This window comes from Lissotriton helveticus, chromosome 12 (assembly GCF_964261635.1).
Source record: "Lissotriton helveticus chromosome 12, aLisHel1.1, whole genome shotgun sequence".
Classification (NCBI taxonomy): domain Eukaryota; kingdom Metazoa; phylum Chordata; class Amphibia; order Caudata; family Salamandridae; genus Lissotriton; species Lissotriton helveticus.
Window position 1 is genome coordinate 309788473 of NC_136073.1, and position 19618 is coordinate 309808090.

The 19618-nt window shown below is 44.5% G+C and overlaps 1 protein-coding gene across 1 annotated transcript in view; it reads left to right on the forward strand.

Moving 5' to 3' along the window:
- Nucleotides 1-19618, forward strand: part of LOC144798021 (polycystin-1-like protein 2) — an 849694-nt gene that overhangs the window by 227086 nt on the left and 602990 nt on the right. The window contains exons 13-14 of the mRNA XM_078668807.1: nt 5273-5414; nt 13585-13779. Coding sequence (XP_078524933.1) covers nt 5273-5414; nt 13585-13779 — 337 coding nt within the window. The remainder of the gene's footprint in view (nt 1-5272; nt 5415-13584; nt 13780-19618) is intronic.

Here is a 19618-nt window from a genome sequence, read left to right on the forward strand (position 1 = left end):
AGCCTTAAGAGGATCCCACCCAATATGAATTATTGATTCTCCTTAATCTCTGTGAACTAGCATGGAAAACATGTAGGTGTCTGTTTATTAATGATGTACCAATGGGAGTCTGCCAATGAAGCCCTGAAATGAATAGCAATGAGAACAAAATAATGCAAGCTGATTACTCTCCTATGGCACTGCCGACCAATCTCAGACTGAGATTTATAAAGCATAGGGTGCATTGATTTTGGCAAAGAGTCCATTTAATACACAATTCCCAAAAAACCTCACCATTTATGTTTTAGACCTCTCAATGAGTAATTGCATTATTGGATACTTTGTTGATAGACACAGCTTATAAATGATGTTCTGGAGAAGGATGTTGTGACTTTCATATTTGTCGAAATAATGCAGAGACTTTTTTTCAAGCTCATATACACAAATCAATGAGCGAATATATAGCTGGACTATGAATGAGGGATCAGGCTGTCTTTGTTTCTATCACTGCTGATTAGTGAACACATGGATAATGAATAAATTAAGGATGTAGAATGGTTGGTTTGACTAATACCCTGTTGTTTAGACACGTGTGCGCATGGTGATATTTTCCTGAATATAACTTGTAGTGAGTAGCAAGTGATTTTTTGTACCAGTGTTATACCTGCATTTTTCTATTTTGAGCAAATGATTTGCCTCCATAGCGATTATCAAGTAGCCAAACAGGAAGTAAGCAGCTTAGCTTTTGTCTGAATCTACCTATTGATCGTGGTTCAGGCCCCTTTAAACACATATTTACTTTGCGTTTGTAAAGGAATAGTTCCTTAGAGATATTAAATTAACTAATTTTTCTGACATGACCCACTGAGATAGTGGGCATAACTTAAAACACGTGCATTATGTTTACTTCTCATTTCTATTGATGTAGCCCATTAAAGACAAAAATGTTCACTCTAAGGAACAATCCATGTAATACTTGAGCAGTTTTCTATTACCTTAATTGGAGTACCAGTGTGCTCCTGTTGATTTTTGTATATACATAACCAGTAAATATTCCAATTCAAGGCAAGGGTGGATGTTCCTCATTGACCATGCAAGTAATGAAAATATGTTGTATAAAACCTTGTAACATAACATAATGCAATAACCGAGCCTGTGTGGACTGGAGGGTGCTGTTGGCAGCCAGTTTCAATGTACTGATGAGTGCATACTAAACGCCTAGCCTCCTAGCCATATTATCCAAAGCCCAACTCAGGGTCCGTTTTTTTCTACTCCTTGTCTCCTTTCAGGCTTCCTGGGTTCTCTCCAGTGATGTTGACAGGTTTGCCTCTTAACTCCATCAGTTCATGTTTGAAACTACTCTTCAGATTGCTTCTTATGGGTATGATTATCAAAACAATAAAAGTGTAGTGCCTTCCTGGTAAACATGCAGCTTAGGCTAAGCCCAGAGCCATCTTCTCCCCCAATTCAGCATGGGCCGTGCCTGACCAAAGAACAAATTGTGGCTGAATTTGGCAGCACCTCAGGGTATTGATTGAATCTGAACAAAACCTCAATACCTCTTGAATGCAGATGACAGTTCCCTGATATTCGGGTAGCCAAGATATCTGAGCATACTCTGAGCTGAAAACTGTGGCAAATTAGAGTATCATTTGGAGGGGATGAGAACTTTCTTCAAATAATAGTCTCAATCCTTGTCAGGGTGAAACACTGAAGTCACTAAATAAGCTTATACTTAACCCTCTGGTAGATTGTCACAAAGCGCTTAATGCAGGGGAAATGTGCAAAGTATTTATGCAATAATACTTGAGCAATGAAGTGAAAACATAATGAGGAAACTCTGAAACCAGTTTAGACAAATAGAGAATATTTTAATTTGTAAAATGACACCAAAACAACAAAAACCCAATAAGTAGAACCAGAGATAGGACTTTTTAAAGTTTAATTTACAAATAGCGGCAAAAAGCCCAAGTTGCCAGCCTGCGTTGGACCATGCGAAACTCAGAAGTTAAAGCCGACCATGATGGATCACCGGTCAGACACATGGACCAGGTTCGTCCTCATGGAAGTTTACCTTTTGACTTAGAAACTTTTATAAAGAAAAAGCCATCCTAGACAAGTCCTCAGCAGGGCAGTCTGCAAGCTGGATCTGAGGTGGAGCTAAGCAATGGCAGGTCTCTGAGGTCAAGTGTCCTGGGGCACTCGTCGACCAAAGTGGGAAAGAACCAAGCGGTCAAAGAAGAACCAGCAATTTGACATCGACGGTTCTAGGTTTGATATTGACCCTTGGCTCCATCAGTTGTATAGGCAGAAAATTCAGGAGGAATACACTTAAATACCAATCAAGGGTCCAGGAATTGAGGAGTATCATTTGGGGGTTAAGACTCACAGTCAGTCACAGTTACAAAAACTCACCCAATTGCAGCCATAAAAGTACAGATAGTAAAAAACATTTGATAAATAAATGAAGCAGGATTTCAAGGTTCAAGACACATGCAGGGATAATACAGTTAGTTTCAAGGAAGACACAACATAGGGTGCTTATCTATGATAGGTTGCATAAAACATATATAAAAGGGGCTGATGGGTCTCAGACTAAAGATTAAAACATTTTTTTTTTATATGAGGTCAGATTCTAACATACAAATAAGATATGGATGTGGTAGTTATCTTGAGCCATATGTTTTTCTAACTCCCAGTAAAAGGCAGACAACATTTCCCACTGCCATGCTAATATTCTCATTCTCCAGCATTTGCAACTGCTCAAAAGCCTCCTTATGGAAGTTCGTATTAAAAGAGCAAAAAATAGGGCACAGAAATGGCTTCCTAACATGAGCATACAGAGTGCAAAATACAATAAAGTGCAATGTGCTTTGAGTGGCAGTGATATTGCACGGACATCTAGGCAGTGGTTCTCCCCAGACTATATTTCTAGGAAAAGGAACTTTCAGGTGTAATAGACTGAATCGTAGCCGTGTTAAATGAAACCAGAGGTTCCCATTCGGAAACCAGGACCACAACCCTGTATCAAATTGATTGGATTATAAGTGCAGTTTACAAGCAAATTATAAAGGCCGCTGTGTGGGCTCTGCTGTGCCAATACTGAAATGCCTCCTTTACCCTGGAGATAGCCCTGGAGTCAATGCTTACCAGGTTAAAACTCACTCCAACAGAGGCCAGCAGCAGCGTCTAGGGCAGGTGCAATTGGAACTTATGAGCTGGGAAGTTGCAGGAAAATAGAGCTCTGGAGGTTAGACAACTGACCCTTGCGGTCACTTCAGGAGTCCTGAGCATAAGGCTAGCAGGTCCAGTCTTCCCTAATGTTCTTTAGACAGCAGGGCAGTTCTTCTTCTGATTCTTCACTGGTCCAGGAGTGTTCTGAGAAGAGCTATGTGGGGTTCACATGTATGTCCAGTGCCAGCCTGTGGGTGGAGTTCAATCTTTTGTCAATCCCTTAAACCAGTACTGGTCAGTTCCTCCCCTCCCACTGGGTTTAAAGCCAGCCTCACTAAAGAGACAAAATGAAGGCAGGCCTCGGTATGAGCTTCATTTGCCAGTGACAGTGTAGACATCCTTTGAAGCTCAGGAGGGACATTCAGGTCATCCTGTCAAGGGAGACTACTCCCCCCACACCCAAAGCCCTTTGTCCACTTTCTGGGAGCAATACACATCTCACCACATAGGAGCCATACTCTCCTACACTCAACTATCAAACAATGAGGAGGAACTTAAGGTACTGGTTGGCCTGCATTACGTTCTTCTTTTGCCACCACCGCCTGCTGAGTATAGCCTCATTATATATCTAGAAAGCCCAGGGGTGTTATGTGGGGTAATGCAAGCATGTTACTTGGCACTCTATTCCCCTGCTAAGTTGTAAATATATCTATAATCAGGGTTCAATGGACCCCTCACAACTCTTGGCCCTGGCGCCACTGTACCAACTGCACCGTTGAAAATTGCACCTCCAGGGGCGGCTCCTCCGCTAAGGCAAAGCAGCCATGACTCACTGCTTTAAGAGCAGGAAAATATAGTGATAATAACATAGTTATTATCACTTTATTTTTCGTAGTGTCAGGCTGGCTTAGAACGGGCGGGGCTGGTGGCACAGCAGGAGGAGTGGTTTGTGCACACTAAATGCACTTGACTGCTTAGGGACGGCCAAACAGTCATGCGCACTTAGCTTGTTCCCCACCATGCTGCATTAAACAGCCTGGTGTGGAACATGCCCATGCTCCCTGTCCCCGTCTGAGTGCCGAACCACAGTGCTCAGACCAATCACAATGTTGCATTTGAGTATTGTGATTGGTTTAACCGCTTCGTTGCGACTGGAATTCCCCATGCAGTGCTGAAACAATTGATGCAAGTGCGGTTCGGACGCCCCCCCCCCACCATCCTAACCGCACTCCCCACACGCCCACCATGGGGCCGTCCGATGCATCGAAGAGGTTTGGGGAGCCTGGGAGACTGGGTGCTTCCTGCTTCCGGGTCGAAGCAACGGAGGAGAGACGGCAACCGCTGCCTGTGAGGACGGAGGAGTTTTCTATTTATTCCATTTTGTTCTCCTTTCCCCCGCCCCTGTTCCCTGCCAGCTGCTACTGTAAGCTTCTACTCTTTCCTTCCGTTGCGGAGGGCACATACCACTCAGATACAGGTCAGGAACCCAAACAAACTGGTGCAACATAATCTTACAAAAGCCCTGTTATTTAGTGGCGTACCTTCCCTTGCTAACCTGTAGAACTGTTTTGAGGCACTCTTATGTTGTAAGATTAAATATAACAGGATCATGGAAGGCCCTTTGCTATGCAAAGTAAGGCAACAGCCTTAGGACACGATCCAACGTGAGATTAAATTACCTGGCAAAGCCAGAAATATTTTAAATCCATAAGGCGCGCTTGGACAATCCATTCCCGCACAGATTTAGTAATATTTAGGATTGTATCATTCATTGATTAACAAAGTTGTATAATCTAGTAAAGGGAAAGTTACTGTAATGTTTTTTTCTTCACAAAGAGCATGTATTTAATTATTCTCTGAGATGTCACGCCCTCTGATTTTGCACTTATCAATGTAGTGGCTGACTGTTTCGAAGATCTGAAATGGGCTTTTAAATGCACTATAATTAGCAGTGAAAAGTAAAGCAATGAAGTGTGAAACCTGTTCTGAATGAAATGATGATTTTCGCTCTTTACTGGGTCTCAGGCTCTGATAATATCTAATTGCAGGCCATATCGATGCATTTTATGGCTTTCATCCTGTTGTGGTAACACTTCCCTGCTGTCTGTGTATTTTGCAGGTTTCTTCCCTTCCAGCAGTTTGCAGCCTCCAGGGTTTCAGACAGAGTTCGCTGACTTTGCTGGAAAGGAATTCTTCCTTCCTAACGTTAAACAGCTCTTTCCTGAAGAGTCAGGAAGCGGCGTTTCGCATCCGAGTGACAGGTGTGTGCTCACTGCTTTTTCATTCCGGCCGAGTGTGCAATTAAATTGGTAAAGTACTGAAATATTGTTTTTGCAAAACTCTCTCAGGGCAAGCATATGTTCTTGTAGCACAGATTGATTTTTCTTAAAATATATTTAGGAATATTGTCAATTAAAGTCAAACAAAATAATCCTTAGGGTAGCATGGAAACGTCGAGAATTACTCCTAAATTTGTTATACGTTTCACTAAGAATCCCTCAAGTATTGCTGGAAAGACATAGATTTTCAAGCGTTTAAACGTATGCCAGGTTTGCCCTGCGAGGAGTTTATGGGTGTTACTTGCATTTTGCAGCCACCTGCCCTTTAGCACCCACTTTCCCATCCCTAACACTAATCTCACAATAATGAGAATTTACCATTCTATCAGTTCTTCCGACCTATCCAGGGTGACTTGCACTTCAAGTCAAGTCAAGTCAAACAAGCTTTATTCGGATCATACAAACTGTCCACAAAAGCATTCTATACATAAATTCTAAAATCCTTTTTTAGTTAAAAAAGAAACACATCGAAGTTAAAAAACATCAGAGAACATCAATTCATTACATGGGTTAAATGAGCACCACGCTAAACAAATATGCTTACGTTACTTCATAATTCAAACTTTCTAAGTGAACTAGTTCATTCCTTTGTTTCATTGCCATCGTTATATAACAGAGAACTGCGTTACATACTGAAATATTTTCCAAGTACCGTAAATTATTAAAAGCAATTTCATAGGAAAACAGGCTATTAGTTTTAAAAATAGGACGGAGACACCTTTTTCTAATTTCTATATAAAACTTACAAAACAATAAAAATTGAAGGGTACTTTGTTTGGACCTGCCATCACACGGGCAATTCGGCATGGAGGCGCACCACTTAACCCTTTTAGGAAATGCAAATAAGAAATGTAAAGTGCACAATCGTAATCTGGTTAGGTAGAATCTATGTTGTACATTGGTAGCAAAAACGAGACATGGATGTAAACCCGTAACCATGGGACCCTCAAGGTAAGAAATAACTGTTTTCTTAGAATTTGAGGCCTCATCTCTACGGACGGCCCTTACACTCAGAAAACTCCTTTTTAATTCAGCCTTACTAGGGTGTCGTGCATCTCCCGAGGTAAAATAATTTACAGTTAAATTGCAATCCTCTAGAAGACTGGCAATATGGCTTAAACAGGGAATTTTCTTACAACCCTCTTGAGACATACAATCTAAAATAATATCCCTGGTAAAATGAGTTTCTTCCCTATCCCAGATACGATGCCACAGATTTAATGCGACCATACTAATTAAATCATTTATATACGGAGTTCCGGTTTCCCTATGCACGATAGTTGAAGGTGTGGCACCAGGGACAGCTAACAAGCGTCTTAGGACGTTGTTTTCAAGGATTTGTAATGGAGAAGTCTCAATCTGACCCAATAGGGCCCCCCCATAACAGCTCCCTGTAATACACTTCGCTCCGTACAATTTAAGAATCTCCTGAACAGGTTTGTTCCCAATCTTTTGGGAGAATCTAAAAATGGCCTCCACTATTTTCACAAATTTCAGCTTGCTTTGGGTTATGTGCTTATTCCAATTACCCTTACTATTAAAAAGAATCCCTAAGTAAGAAAATGTAACAGTTCTTTCTATCAGTGTCCCGTTGATAAAATGGGATTTAGTTTTAATATTCTTTTTACCACAGGACATTACCAACGTCTTACTCAGGTTAATTTTCAAATGTTTCTCCGTCATAAAACCGGTAAAATTATCCATCAGGGTCTGTAAGCCGTTTGCTGTTCTGGATATCAGGACAGCATCATCGGTGTACAGTAATAGGGGTGTGGCCCATTTACCGATCATTGGGACATCTACCCCACTGTTCTGTAATAAAATGTCAACACCATTTATATAAAATGAAAACAGTAGAGGGGCAAGAGTACAGCCCTGTCTTACACCACGGGTGATTTTAAAGTGCTTCGTGCATTCCCCATGTATTCCATATCGTATCCTTGCAGATAACCGAGCGTAAATCTGTGATAGGAAACTAACAATATCATCCGGGGCGCCCATTCCTCTTAATGTCTCCCATAGCTTTGAATGGTTCACCAAGTCGAATGCGCTTTATAAATCCACAAAGCAGAGATGAAGGGAGCCCTCCCTCGCAAGGGTATGTTTTCCTATTATTAGGTCCAAGTTCAGACACTGCTCTATAGTACCAACACCTCGTCTAAAGCCATACTGAGCCTTTGATAAAATGTTATTGTCATATGACCATTGCTCTAACCTGGCCAGAAATATTCGTCCCATGACTTTAGACGTTGAGTCGAGCAAGGATAATGGGCGATAGCAACTAGCGCTACTTGTATCGCCCTTTTTAAAAATGGGGACTATCAAAATGTAAGATTTAAGGCCATATATTTGGATTTAGAAGCATTATTTCCAATGCATATTCACCTCAAAACATGCTACATTTTTCTAACAACACTCTAAGGTCCATTCAGGTTTCAGACAACAAACATTTGTCATCTGCAAATAAAAGAGCTGGCACCTTATGGCCGTGATACATGGGAATCTGTTTTGCACTCCAACAGGAAGTACAACATTCATTTACATATATAAAAGGAATAGTGTTGGAGCACATACACAACCTTGCTGAATGCCTCTATTAACCCTAATTATCTCTGTTAGTTCACTGTGTGCTCCCATTCAGACCTGAGCATAATTATTTATGTGAATTTGAATTAAAAGTGTAAACAATCCTGGGGTAGAACCCACCCCTTCTATAACAGTTCCCAGAGTTTGCACTGTGACACTAGGTCAAAGGCAGTCCTCAAGTCAACAAAGACTACATAGAGATTACCTTGGGTTAAATCAACTGTTTTCCATTTTACAAGAAGAAAGCGAAAGACCTGCTCTACAATGATAATCTGTGGCCTAAAGCCTGCCTGAATATGAGAAAGAATTTGATTTTCCTCCACTCACAAGTTTAGCCTATATAGTAATTGTTTGGAAAATACCTTTCACAGATTATCTATTAAGCAGATGGGATGATAATTCTGAGGATTAGTTCAAGAGTCTTTTTTACATACAGTGATCTCTCCACCATTCCAACTATTAGGGACCAGACTCCCTGATGCTGTGGCGTTGGTCAGTTTGTTTATATATACACCCATGAAATAGGCGCAAACCTAAAAAGATCTACTGCAATTTTGTCGAGGCTTGTTAGGATTTGTTTTACTTTTATGTCTTTCAGTTTATCAGGCAAAGTAAATTGGATTGGCAAATTTTCAGTTTGATCTGAAATCTCACATTGCGAAATATTAGATCAGTCGAGTTCTGCCAGATACACGGTACAATATAAACCAATAAAATAATAAACCCACTCTTGCTGCTGTATCAAAATTTTAGATTTTTGATGATGTTCGCCATGGGCTATGATATGTCAAAAAACCTTTGTATCATTTTCTTTGGATGCATCTAACAAATCATTACAGTATTTACAATTACAGTTTTCTTTGGCTAACTTGTGTATCTATTTGGAGTTTGCCCTGCATTCCAATATTGTAGCTTTCCCCCATCCGCAATACCAAAGTTAAAGCTTTCCTTGCTGTTCGGCCCTCAGAGTCATAATGGTCATGCGTCCTTACAGTTGGATGGCATATGGAAGTTTCTCTTGTAAAACACTGCTTTAGATACATGAACATCCTTTCATACCATTCCATTATCAGATCAGTATTTTGTTCTTCAGATGCATTTAAAGATAACACTGGTATGAGTACTTCATGAATTTTATAAGTGGCATATTCTGAGGAGATACTATCAGATTCCTTTACAGTTTTTCTAATATTAGTCAATATTATTTGGTAAACCAGAGCTTGAAAGCTTTTTAATCTTGTTTTACTCTCATGAACACCTCCTGTTTTATTACCATGGACATTATGATGATAGCACTTGTATGGCAACATCTTATTCTTTCTATATTATGAGATGAAAAGTATTACTCATGGGATATTAAATGAAGAAATACATCAAGGAGGCCATGTGGACAAATTCTTTTGTCCCAGACATTGCCTAATCGATGATACTTGAATGGTAACTTTCATACCTGTTAGCCTGTTGTCCATTCTGCCTCCTACTTACTCGGCCATCAGGAGGGACCGCATAGGGGGGAAGACTGGGGGGGGTGTGGCCCTAATCACCCGCACGGACTTCCTCTTCCAAACCCTACCGTCCCCTGTGATCCCGGCTGTGGACTGCTTAGTAGTCCGCTCTATTTCTTTTGGGGTACCTTTAACTTGTGTACTCCTTTACCGTCCGCCTCAGCCCACCCCTGACTTCTTACCTGCTGTTGAGGACCTTTGGGCCACTCTCGTGGTGAACAACTCCGCTATGCTATTACTCGGAGATCTGAACTATTGGCCGAACGACCAAGCTGAAGACTTAAGATCTAAGGAGTTTACGGCTTTGCTCACCAGCCTAAACTTCCTCCCTCAGCTCAGTACGGCCACTCACATCAAAGGTCACCAACTTGACCAAATCTGGTCATTTAACATTCCCATGGATCTCCCAATCATTTCTCCGTGTTCCTGGTCAGACCACTCCCTCATTTCCTTTACCGCCGACCTCGGACGGCCGCCCAAACCCCCCCTGCCCAAAAACATCTGGGCCAGAAAGTGGGATAAGGCGGTCCTCCCCGCGGTCTGCTCCTCTCTTGCGGCAACCAGTCCGGAGCTAAACGACCTTTCCCTGCCTACTCAGCTCTCTGCCAGAAACAACTGGCTGTTTAAGGCGTGCAACTCCACCGTCCCCCTTAAGAGAGTGGCCATTAAACGGGCCCATGCGGCCAATCGATGGTGTACCCCTGTCTTAAGGGACAAAAAGCTCGCCACTCGCAGAGCCGAACGCGCTTGGCGTCGTGCCTACTGTCCCCTTCTCAAAGCAAACTATTGTTTGTCTTTGAAAGAGTATAAACATGATATACTAAAAGCCAAAATGGAGTATTTTTCCGGTAGAATCCTGACAGCAGATAACCAACCAAAGGAGATCTTCGCCACTGTTCATGAGCTTGCCGCTTCCGACAGGGCGACCCCTAAAATCCCCCCATCTCAAACCCTTTGTAACTCCCTCAATTCTTATTTTTTCGAGAAGATTGCCCTTATCAAGGCCAATATCCCCCCCTTGCCTCCGACACCTCCCTTCGCCTCCCCTAATCTCCCTATTCCCGCACTCACTCAGTTTCCCCTCCTCACCCGAAATTCCCTACTCCCCCTCCTGGCCCGGATCAAATCGGGCTCCCCTCAGGACATTGGCCCTGCATTCGCTCTAAAAGAGCTCTTCTCCTACTGTCATTCTCCTCCCCTTACTCTCATTAACCACTCCCTCAGCACTGGCACTGTCCCCCTTGCTCACAAGTCGGCAGTCATCATCCCTATCTTGAAAAAGGCAGGGGCGGACCCCTCCCTGCCCTCCAACTACCGCCCTATCTCCCTTCTCCCTTTCCTCGCGAAGGTCTCAGAGGCTCATGTCACCAGGTCTCTCAGTTCCTTTGTCGAATCTACGGGCTGCCTCTCCGCCCGTCAGGCGGGCTTTCGCCCGCTGCATTCGACCGAGAAGGTAGTGGTGTCGGTGATGGATCAATTAAGGGAGGGGATTGACACCGGCCGACCACAGGCCCTAGTCCTGTTAGATCTGTCCGCCGCGTTCGACACGGTGGACCACGATATCTTGTTAACCCGTGTCCAAGCGGCGGGCATTGGGGGCACGGCCTTCGCCTGGCTCCGCTCCTTTCTGACCGACAGGGAGCAGGCCGTACATCTTGCTAACTTCACGGCCCCTCCAAGGAGGGTGACCTGTGGAGTCCCACAAGGCTCCTCCCTATCCCCTTTACTATTTAATTTATACATCTCACCCCTCATTTTTTCTTTACAGCAGATGGAGGTCTCGCTGTTTAATTACGCCGATGACCTCCAACTCATTTTTAACCTTTCGTCTTCCCCTGCCTCTTCTTCCAATTTCCAGAAGGTTATGCTTTTTATCCAAGGGTGGATGAACTGCAACCACCTCAAATTAAACCCGGACAAGACCGAACTGGTCCTGACGGGGGGTGGTTGCAGTCCCTGGTCCCCTTCCTTCTGGCCCCATTCACTTGGTCCTCCCCCTCTCCCAGCTCCCAAAGTCAAAACTCTGGGTATTTTCATCAATCCATTGCTCACCCTCCATACTCAGACCAGTTCTGTTGTGTCTGCTTGTTTTTTCTCCCTCCGGATTATCCGGAGGGTTTCACGTTTTTTTTCTGCCTCCGCACTCAAACTCATTCTCATGGCCATGGTGCTCTCGCGCCTTGACTATGGGAACGTTATCTTGAACGGTGCACCGGCTTATCTCATCCGCCGACTCCAACTGATTCAAAATCAGGCGGCCCGCCTGATTTTTGGGCTTTCCAGGTTCAATCATACGACCCCTTTGCTGCAGTCCCTCCACTGGCTTCCCGTGAGGGAGCGGGCGCTCTTCAAGCTGGGATGCATCACCTACCAGGCTAGAGCTGGGACCGCCCCCGCCTTCTTGTGCGAAGCCATCTCCCCTTATCTCCCGTCCAGAGAACTTCGCTCCTCTCATCTGGCCCTCCTGTCAGTTCCACGCTTCAGGAAACAAAAGGCCGGGGGAGCGAGATTTGCAGTGCTGGCTCCATCTTTTTGGAACTCACTTCCACTCGCTCTCAGGATGTCTCCCTCTTATTTGGAATTCCGTAAGCAATTGAAGACCTTGCTGTTCTCCAGATCCGCTGTAGTTTAGCCCGCCTCTCACTGACCCTCGGCTATCCAGCGCCATGAAACCGACCCGGTATAAGAGCGCTCTATAAATATTTTAAAATTCAAATTCAAATTCATACCATAACAAAACCAAGTTTTGGTTTAATATAAACAAATACCCCTCTCCTGATAGTTTAGTGACATTAAAAGTCTAGATTTCATATAAATTATGAAAGTATCAAATGGGATCTAAACATTCTCAAGAAATAGAATTTGAACATTATTTTACAATAATATTAAAGTACCTTAATATTAAAGGATCTCAAATAAGACCTTCTACACCAATTCACAATAAAAAAAGCAATGACAAAAGCATGTTTAAATATCTGCTCATATGTATTATTGTTTACTTCATAGTTCAGCAAACGTAATTGGGTTCAGAAAGCGGTACAAGGCAGTACCAATCTTACAACTTTTCACATTTAGCAACATGTATAAAAGTGTCTTGAAATATAAAAATATTAGGTGGAAACATTGTATTCTAAAATGATGAAACAACATACATGTCAATGCAACAGGTACACATTGTTATTTATTTCTATCCACATATGCTTTTGCAATTATTATCTTTCAAGCCATCATCAGATTCTTAACTTGCCAGCTGGTATTAATTTCAAATTGTAACATCTCTTTGAATTAGCACAATCAAGAAAGTGTTCAAAGGTAATATTTAAGAACGTATATTGAAAGATTGCTTGAACAGAAACTCAAGAATCTCCCATAAAATTTCTCAAAAGGGTTTTTGAAGGAAACATCCATTTATCGTTCACAAAGCTCCTGTTTTACTCTCTCCTGAACAAATCATTCAGAGTGTTTAACAGAGACCACCAAAAATGATTGCTTTCTTTAAGATCCCACAAATGCTAGTCTGAAATTGTACAAGACTCAATATGATTCAAGTAAGACAGGCAGTGGCCAAATTCCTGCCATAGACTTTAAAGCCAACAATTCAAACCTTTTTGAAGAGATTATTGACCCTGGAGTAAGACCTAAATCAGGTTTGAGACATTTTCCTACCAGACTGAAGGGGGAATGATGTTAGGCCATCTATGTCGTTCCCATAAAGGGCAAAATGTACCAAATCTTACCCTTTTAAGCCTTAATTAAAGGTTCTAATGAAAGTCCACATTGAAACAAACAAGTTCATAGATTGCTATCATGACTGTACAGAGTAGATTCCAAAAACAGTCTCCACAAGAGAAAATTATCCCATAATATTTATAGGAGGAAGGAAACTCTTTGCAACTTGTTCCCTAGTAGGCTCCAGAAGAATGTTGCTCTGCATTTGGGAAATAGAAGTATTTTGTTTTTTATTGATTGATTCTTCTAATATGATATTATTGTCTTTTCAGCAATAAATTTCCAAGATTATGGAGAGGAGCCCTATACAGTGAGCACACTATCTGCACTACAGTCTCCAGTCTGTGCTGTACAGCCTAAGGAGGGATCAGTGCTCACAAGCTTCAAAATCTCCTGCTCGACATGTGCTGCAATGCCTTGTCCTTCTCAGCATGGATCACTAACCTACTGCTTCTATCCCAAAACAAGTAAGTACATTTTATGTATTTGATTTTTCTTGTCTATCCTTATATTTTTATTAGTCAATTTTCTTACTTTGCATCTTAGATACTGCAGAAAGAACATAATAACAGCAAAAACAATAACTTATTTTGCATGAGGTACATTCTGGAAAGACCATATATTATTCATGCCAATGAAAACTATTGAGTGACTACATGCATCGCCATGTTGTAATAACCACGACATTAGGTCCTATCTGAATGTTCCTAAGACATTAGACATATGGTTAGAGACAGCAGAAACCGCCGCCACCGCCGAGAGTCACGCAGGGGTCAAGAAAGCCTACCTGACTTTGCCGCCACCGCCAAGAGTCACAAAGAGACCGGACTCCGCTCCGCCGCTCCGGGGGACTACCACTCCCGGCAGGCCTCACGGCGGCACGTCTAGAGTGACGGGAAACGCGCCAGAGAGCGCCAACGACCAGGATAAAGCCGGCAGAACCCCGGCAGAGCGGGGGAGAGACAGCAGAAACCGCCGCCACCGCCGAGAGTCACGCAGGGGTCAAGAAAGCCTACCTGACTTTGCCGCCACCGCCAAGAGTCACAAAGAGACCGGACTCCGCGCCGCCGCTCCGGGAGACTACCACTCCCGGCAGGCCTCGCGGCGGCGCGTCTAGAGTGACGGGAAACGCGCCAGAGAGCGCCAACGACCAGGATAAAGCCGGCAGAACCCCGGCAGAGCGGGGGAGAGACAGCAGAAACCGCCGCCACCGCCGAGAGTCACGCAGGGGTCAAGAAAGCCTACCTGACTTTGCCGCCACCGCCAAGAGTCACAAAGAGACCGGACTCCGCGCCGCCGCTCCGGGGGACTACCACTCCCGGCAGGCCTCGCGGCGGCGCGTCTAGAGTGACGGGAAACGCGCCAGAGAGCGCCAACGACCAGGATAAAGCCGGCAGAACCCCGGCAGAGCGGGGGAGAGACAGCAGAAACCGCCGCCACCGCCGAGAGTCACGCAGGGGTCAAGAAAGCCTACCTGACTTTGCCGCCACCGCCAAGAGTCACAAAGAGACCGGACTCCGCGCCGCCGCTCTGGGGGACTACCACTCCCGGCAGGCCTCGCGGCGGCGCGTCTAGAGTGACGGGAAACGCGCCAGAGAGCGCCAACGACCAGGATAAAGCCGGCAGAACCCCGGCAGAGCGGGGGAGAGACAGCAGAAACCGCCGCCACCGCCGAGAGTCGCGCAGGGGTCAAGAAAGCCTACCTGACTTTGCCGCCACCGCCAAGAGTCACAAAGAGACCGGACTCCGCGCCGCCGCTCCGGGGGACTACCACTCCCGGCAGGCCTCGCGGCGGCGCGTCTAGAGTGACGGGAAACGCGCCAGAGAGCGCCAACGACCAGGATAAAGCCGGCAGAACCCCGGCAGAGCGGGGGAGAGACAGCAGAAACCGCTGCCACCGCCGAGAGTCACGCAGGGGTCAAGAAAGCCTACCTGACTTTGCCGCCACCGCCAAGAGTCACAAAGAGACCGGACTCCGCGCCGCCGCTCCGGGGGACTACCACTCCCGGCAGGCCTCGCGGCGGCGCGTCTAGAGTGACGGGAAATGCGCCAGAGAGCGCCAACGACCAGGATAAAGCCGGCAGAACCCCAGCGACGCGGGACGCGAGCGGGACGCCCGGGGCTAAGCCCGGGCAAAGGGCGGGCCCTCTACGGCCCTCATCGGCACGAGGAGGCAGGGCAGGGCCAGAAACTCTACAGGACTTAAACCCAAGTAAGCTATATTGTTGAATACTATATATATACTAAGTATCTTAAGTTTTAACAACTTTGGCTGTGAGTACATTGAAAAGTATGCCTGCGAAAACGAAGGAAGCCCCACAGAACACCCTTGATAATTATCTTGTCCAGACAGTTAGGAAAATCAACACACAAAGGAGAGACTCTCTTGGGTTAAGTCAATCCCCAGACCTTCGCTGTTTGTCACCTACTGCTTCCACTATGATTGATGACACTATTCTGCAGGAAACCAGTCAGGAGAATGTAATTGGCGGCCCCATTCTCCTAGATTTAAGTAGTGCACCGGATAATGCAGTTATGGCTATTGAGACCTCTAACATACAGGTCGAGGGTGGTATTGATATTGACACTGACTCTGACCAAGAGAGACATGCACAAGCTGCACCCGAGGAGATGACACCAAAAGGGCGTGCAACAAGGCCAAGACGTTTATGCACTAAGAATCCTCCTAAGTTGAGTGGCCCGCGTATAGGGGCAAGAAAGAAAAGGGTCACTACTCCAAAGATTAAACAAGCAAACGTCGTGGAGGACAATCAGAGTCATATCTCCGAGGATGCTTTTTTCGAAAGGATCTCTGACTTTCTTGAACAAAAAATCAACGCACTTGTTAAACCCCTAATATCTAAATTAGACAAATTGCATGCAGAGGTTAAGAGGTTGGGTGGCTTAAGTACTATGGTTGCAGATGGGGTGGAAAATATCACCAAGATAGTCACTAATCTGCCCAATAACATAGGGGGAGATGTGATTAATGAAGTCTTTCGTGATAATGAAGGGATTCAGTTACCTGTTGACAATTTATTGCCCCAGCCATTAATACCTTTGTCTACCATCACTGAGGGCCCTCTTTTAGTTACCATCCCAACAGATGATCTCCCTTCTGCTAGACCACCCCCAGCAACTACCCATACTACGGTCCCCCTCCAATTTTTAGTTGAGGCCACCCCAGTGGTCCTGGTGCTTGCAAACGTACCCCTCTTGGAAGGGGGAACAGTGGAAAGCCCTACCTCCCTTACAAGCAAGGCTCTGCACTGGCTAACCAACAACATGCGGTTAGCCCCAGGGGGAAACATCATCTGGCAAATGTCATTAAGTCTGCGACCAGGGTCCCTTGGTTGGGAAACCGCCCGAAAAAGTTTAAAGGGGACTGTGTGGCAGTGACCCTCTCGAATCAAGATGTTCTCCCTAACATACTGGCCAATTTATTCCCCCCCCAATGCAGACAAGGCACTGTTGTTCCTCTAACCCTGAAGTTCTTTTATGGGGAGCAACAAAATGTCACGTATCCAAGGACTCCAGCGTTGGGGTGGGATAGACCCTGGGATCTTAATCCCAGACGGGGGCAGGATATAAGGCATAATTCTGTAGCCCAATATCCCCTTTTACCACAGCATAACTCTTTTGTTGAACCTCTTCAGTTATTTAATCGCTATGCCCCATTGTCCTTCATGGATCAGAATGACTGACTCGCTCCTACAGAAGATACCAACAATGAGGGTTTTTTACCTGTTTCTTTATCCGTCCCTGTACTTTCAGACTTAAAAATTATAAGTAACAGGGTTTGTAGTATCTTGAGCTGGAATGTCGCTGGTATTAGTTCTAAAATTAGTAATAAGAACTGGTTGGAAATGGTCAGATCATATGACATTCTTGTATTCCAGGAGACTTGGGAGACGTCCGACGGATTTGCTCTAGACGGCTTTTCCCAGTTCTCTGTACCTGCTGTTTCTAGCACATCTGGAAGGGCAAAGGGAGGCTTGGCTATATATATTTCCTTAAATGTCCAGGGAAAGCCAAGACAAATTAAATCTAACTCAACAAACATACTAGCGGTTGAATTAACTACATTTAACTCACAGCCTATTTTATTAGTTAATTTTTATAATTCTCCTGTCAGTCAATTGCTTAACGAGCATTTGGTAACTTTAGAGGATTTCCTGTCTACCCACAGCGAGAATAGTGCCCACGGCTTTGATGTGATTCTCATGGGAGATTATAATATCCACCCATGCAATATGGATTGCCGTGAGGAATATGAAGATTTTCCCACTTACCTATGTATTCCGCCCTTTGAACACTCATCGCGTGGGGAGGCATTGGAATCACTCTTAGCAACTTTTAACCTTTATGAATTTTCTAGTAGCAACAGAGACTTGAGGTTACCGACATTTGTGGGTAACAATTCTGGCACAATAGTAGATTATATCTTTTTGTCGTCTAGTATTTTGTCTGAGGTTTCAACCTATAAGGTAGTAACCTCAGTCTTCAGTGATCACAACCCAGTAATTTTAGAGATTTTATCTCAGGGAGTTTTTGGAAAGAGAGAGGCTGCAGTCTTATGTGCGACTAACTTAGTCCTGGGAGATCAGAACCGTAGGCTGAAGTGGGATCAAGTCACCCCGATCACTTTCATACAGGACACTTTGTCCAAAGTTGAGGGTGAGGTCGCAATCTGCCTGGATAATAATAATCTGTCTATTACCTTGATAGAAGCATTTAACATCATCTGTATCCAGGTTGATCTAGATCTGACTGTAAGGAATAAGGCCCGGATATGTAGGGGCAAAAAATGGTTTAACACAGATTGTTCAAAGGCCCACTCAACTCTCCTAAAGGCTTTAAAAGTTGAGCCAAGAGATAAAGCACAGATAGCGTTGCTAAGGAAAAACTATAACGACGCTATCAGAAAGAGAAAATCAGAGATTAAACTTGAGGCCTGGAACGACTTGTTGTCGCCCGACATACAGAGAGACAGCTCAAAATTCTGGGCGATAATAAATCATCCCTTTTTTGTCGATCTAGATAAGCAGAGAGCAGATTGCATCATTCCGGACGATCAGTGGGTCACACACTTCAGTAATATCTACAGTTGTCCTGATAATATCTCAGGCTGTGGATTACAATCCACACAAGCAGCCTCTCCCATTTCCCCTTTTAGCATAGAGGAGGTAAAAAAAGCTATCAGCGACACACATTCTAAAAAGGCTCCGGGCCCCGATGGGGTTCCCGCTGACTTTTTTAAGAGTGCCCCTGAACTAAGCGCCAAAATTCTTACCAACATTTTTAATACCACAAGAGATTTTGTTTTTCCTATTAGCTGGTCGAAGTCTACCATCATACCTATTTTTAAAAAGGGACAAAGAACAGACCCAGCCTGTTATAGGCCAATCTCCCTAATCGATTCAAGTGTCAAGATTCTGGGAAGAGTCCTCTTAGGAAGACTGACTCAGCTCTTAGAAGGAAAGGGCATTTTATCGAATGCACAATATGGCTTTAGAGCCAAAAGGGGAACCTTAGATCAGTGTTTAAATTTAGAACTGATCATAAGTAAATATGTGGCTGCCAAGGGGGGCTCTCTGTACATGGCCTTTATGGACCTCTCCTCAGCTTTTGACCTGGTCAACAGGGCTAAGCTGTGGGGGGTCCTTTTGGCCATGGGCTTTGATGCCCCACTGGTGGGATACTTGGCAGAGTTACATAGAGACCTCAAGACGTCGGTCAGAGTGACCAGGGAAGGAAGATGTACCTGTCACTTCGAATCAGGGAGAGGGGTTAGGCAGGGATGTATCCTTGCACCCCTTCTCTTTACACTTTATATAAATGGTCTTGAGGCAGTTTTGGCTGCGTCCCATACTGATATTCCGCGCGCAGGAGAAATAAAGATACCTGTCCTCCTGTACGCGGACGACGCCGTCCTTTTAGCACGCTCTGGAGTGGCACTGAACAAACTACTCTCAGCTTTTGGGGATTTCATGTCTTCGCTGGACATGAAAACTAATGTAGAAAAATCCCACGTAATGATAGCAGGAGCCGCAGGCAGGAAAAGAAAGACTAAAACTTTCTTTTGTTCAGGGAAGGAGGTTAGGAGAGTCCCATCTTTTCCCTACTTAGGCGTGATCTTTGACAAAAAAGGCAAGTGGGGCCCCCAGCTTTTGGCCAAAAGCAACGCAGTAGCAAGAGCGGCTGCTGGGCTGCTCGGTTTTGCTAAAAAGCTTGGTGCTCGCCCCATGGAAAGCATTATAAAGGTCTATAAATCCAAATGCTTATCGGTTGCCCAATACGGCTCTG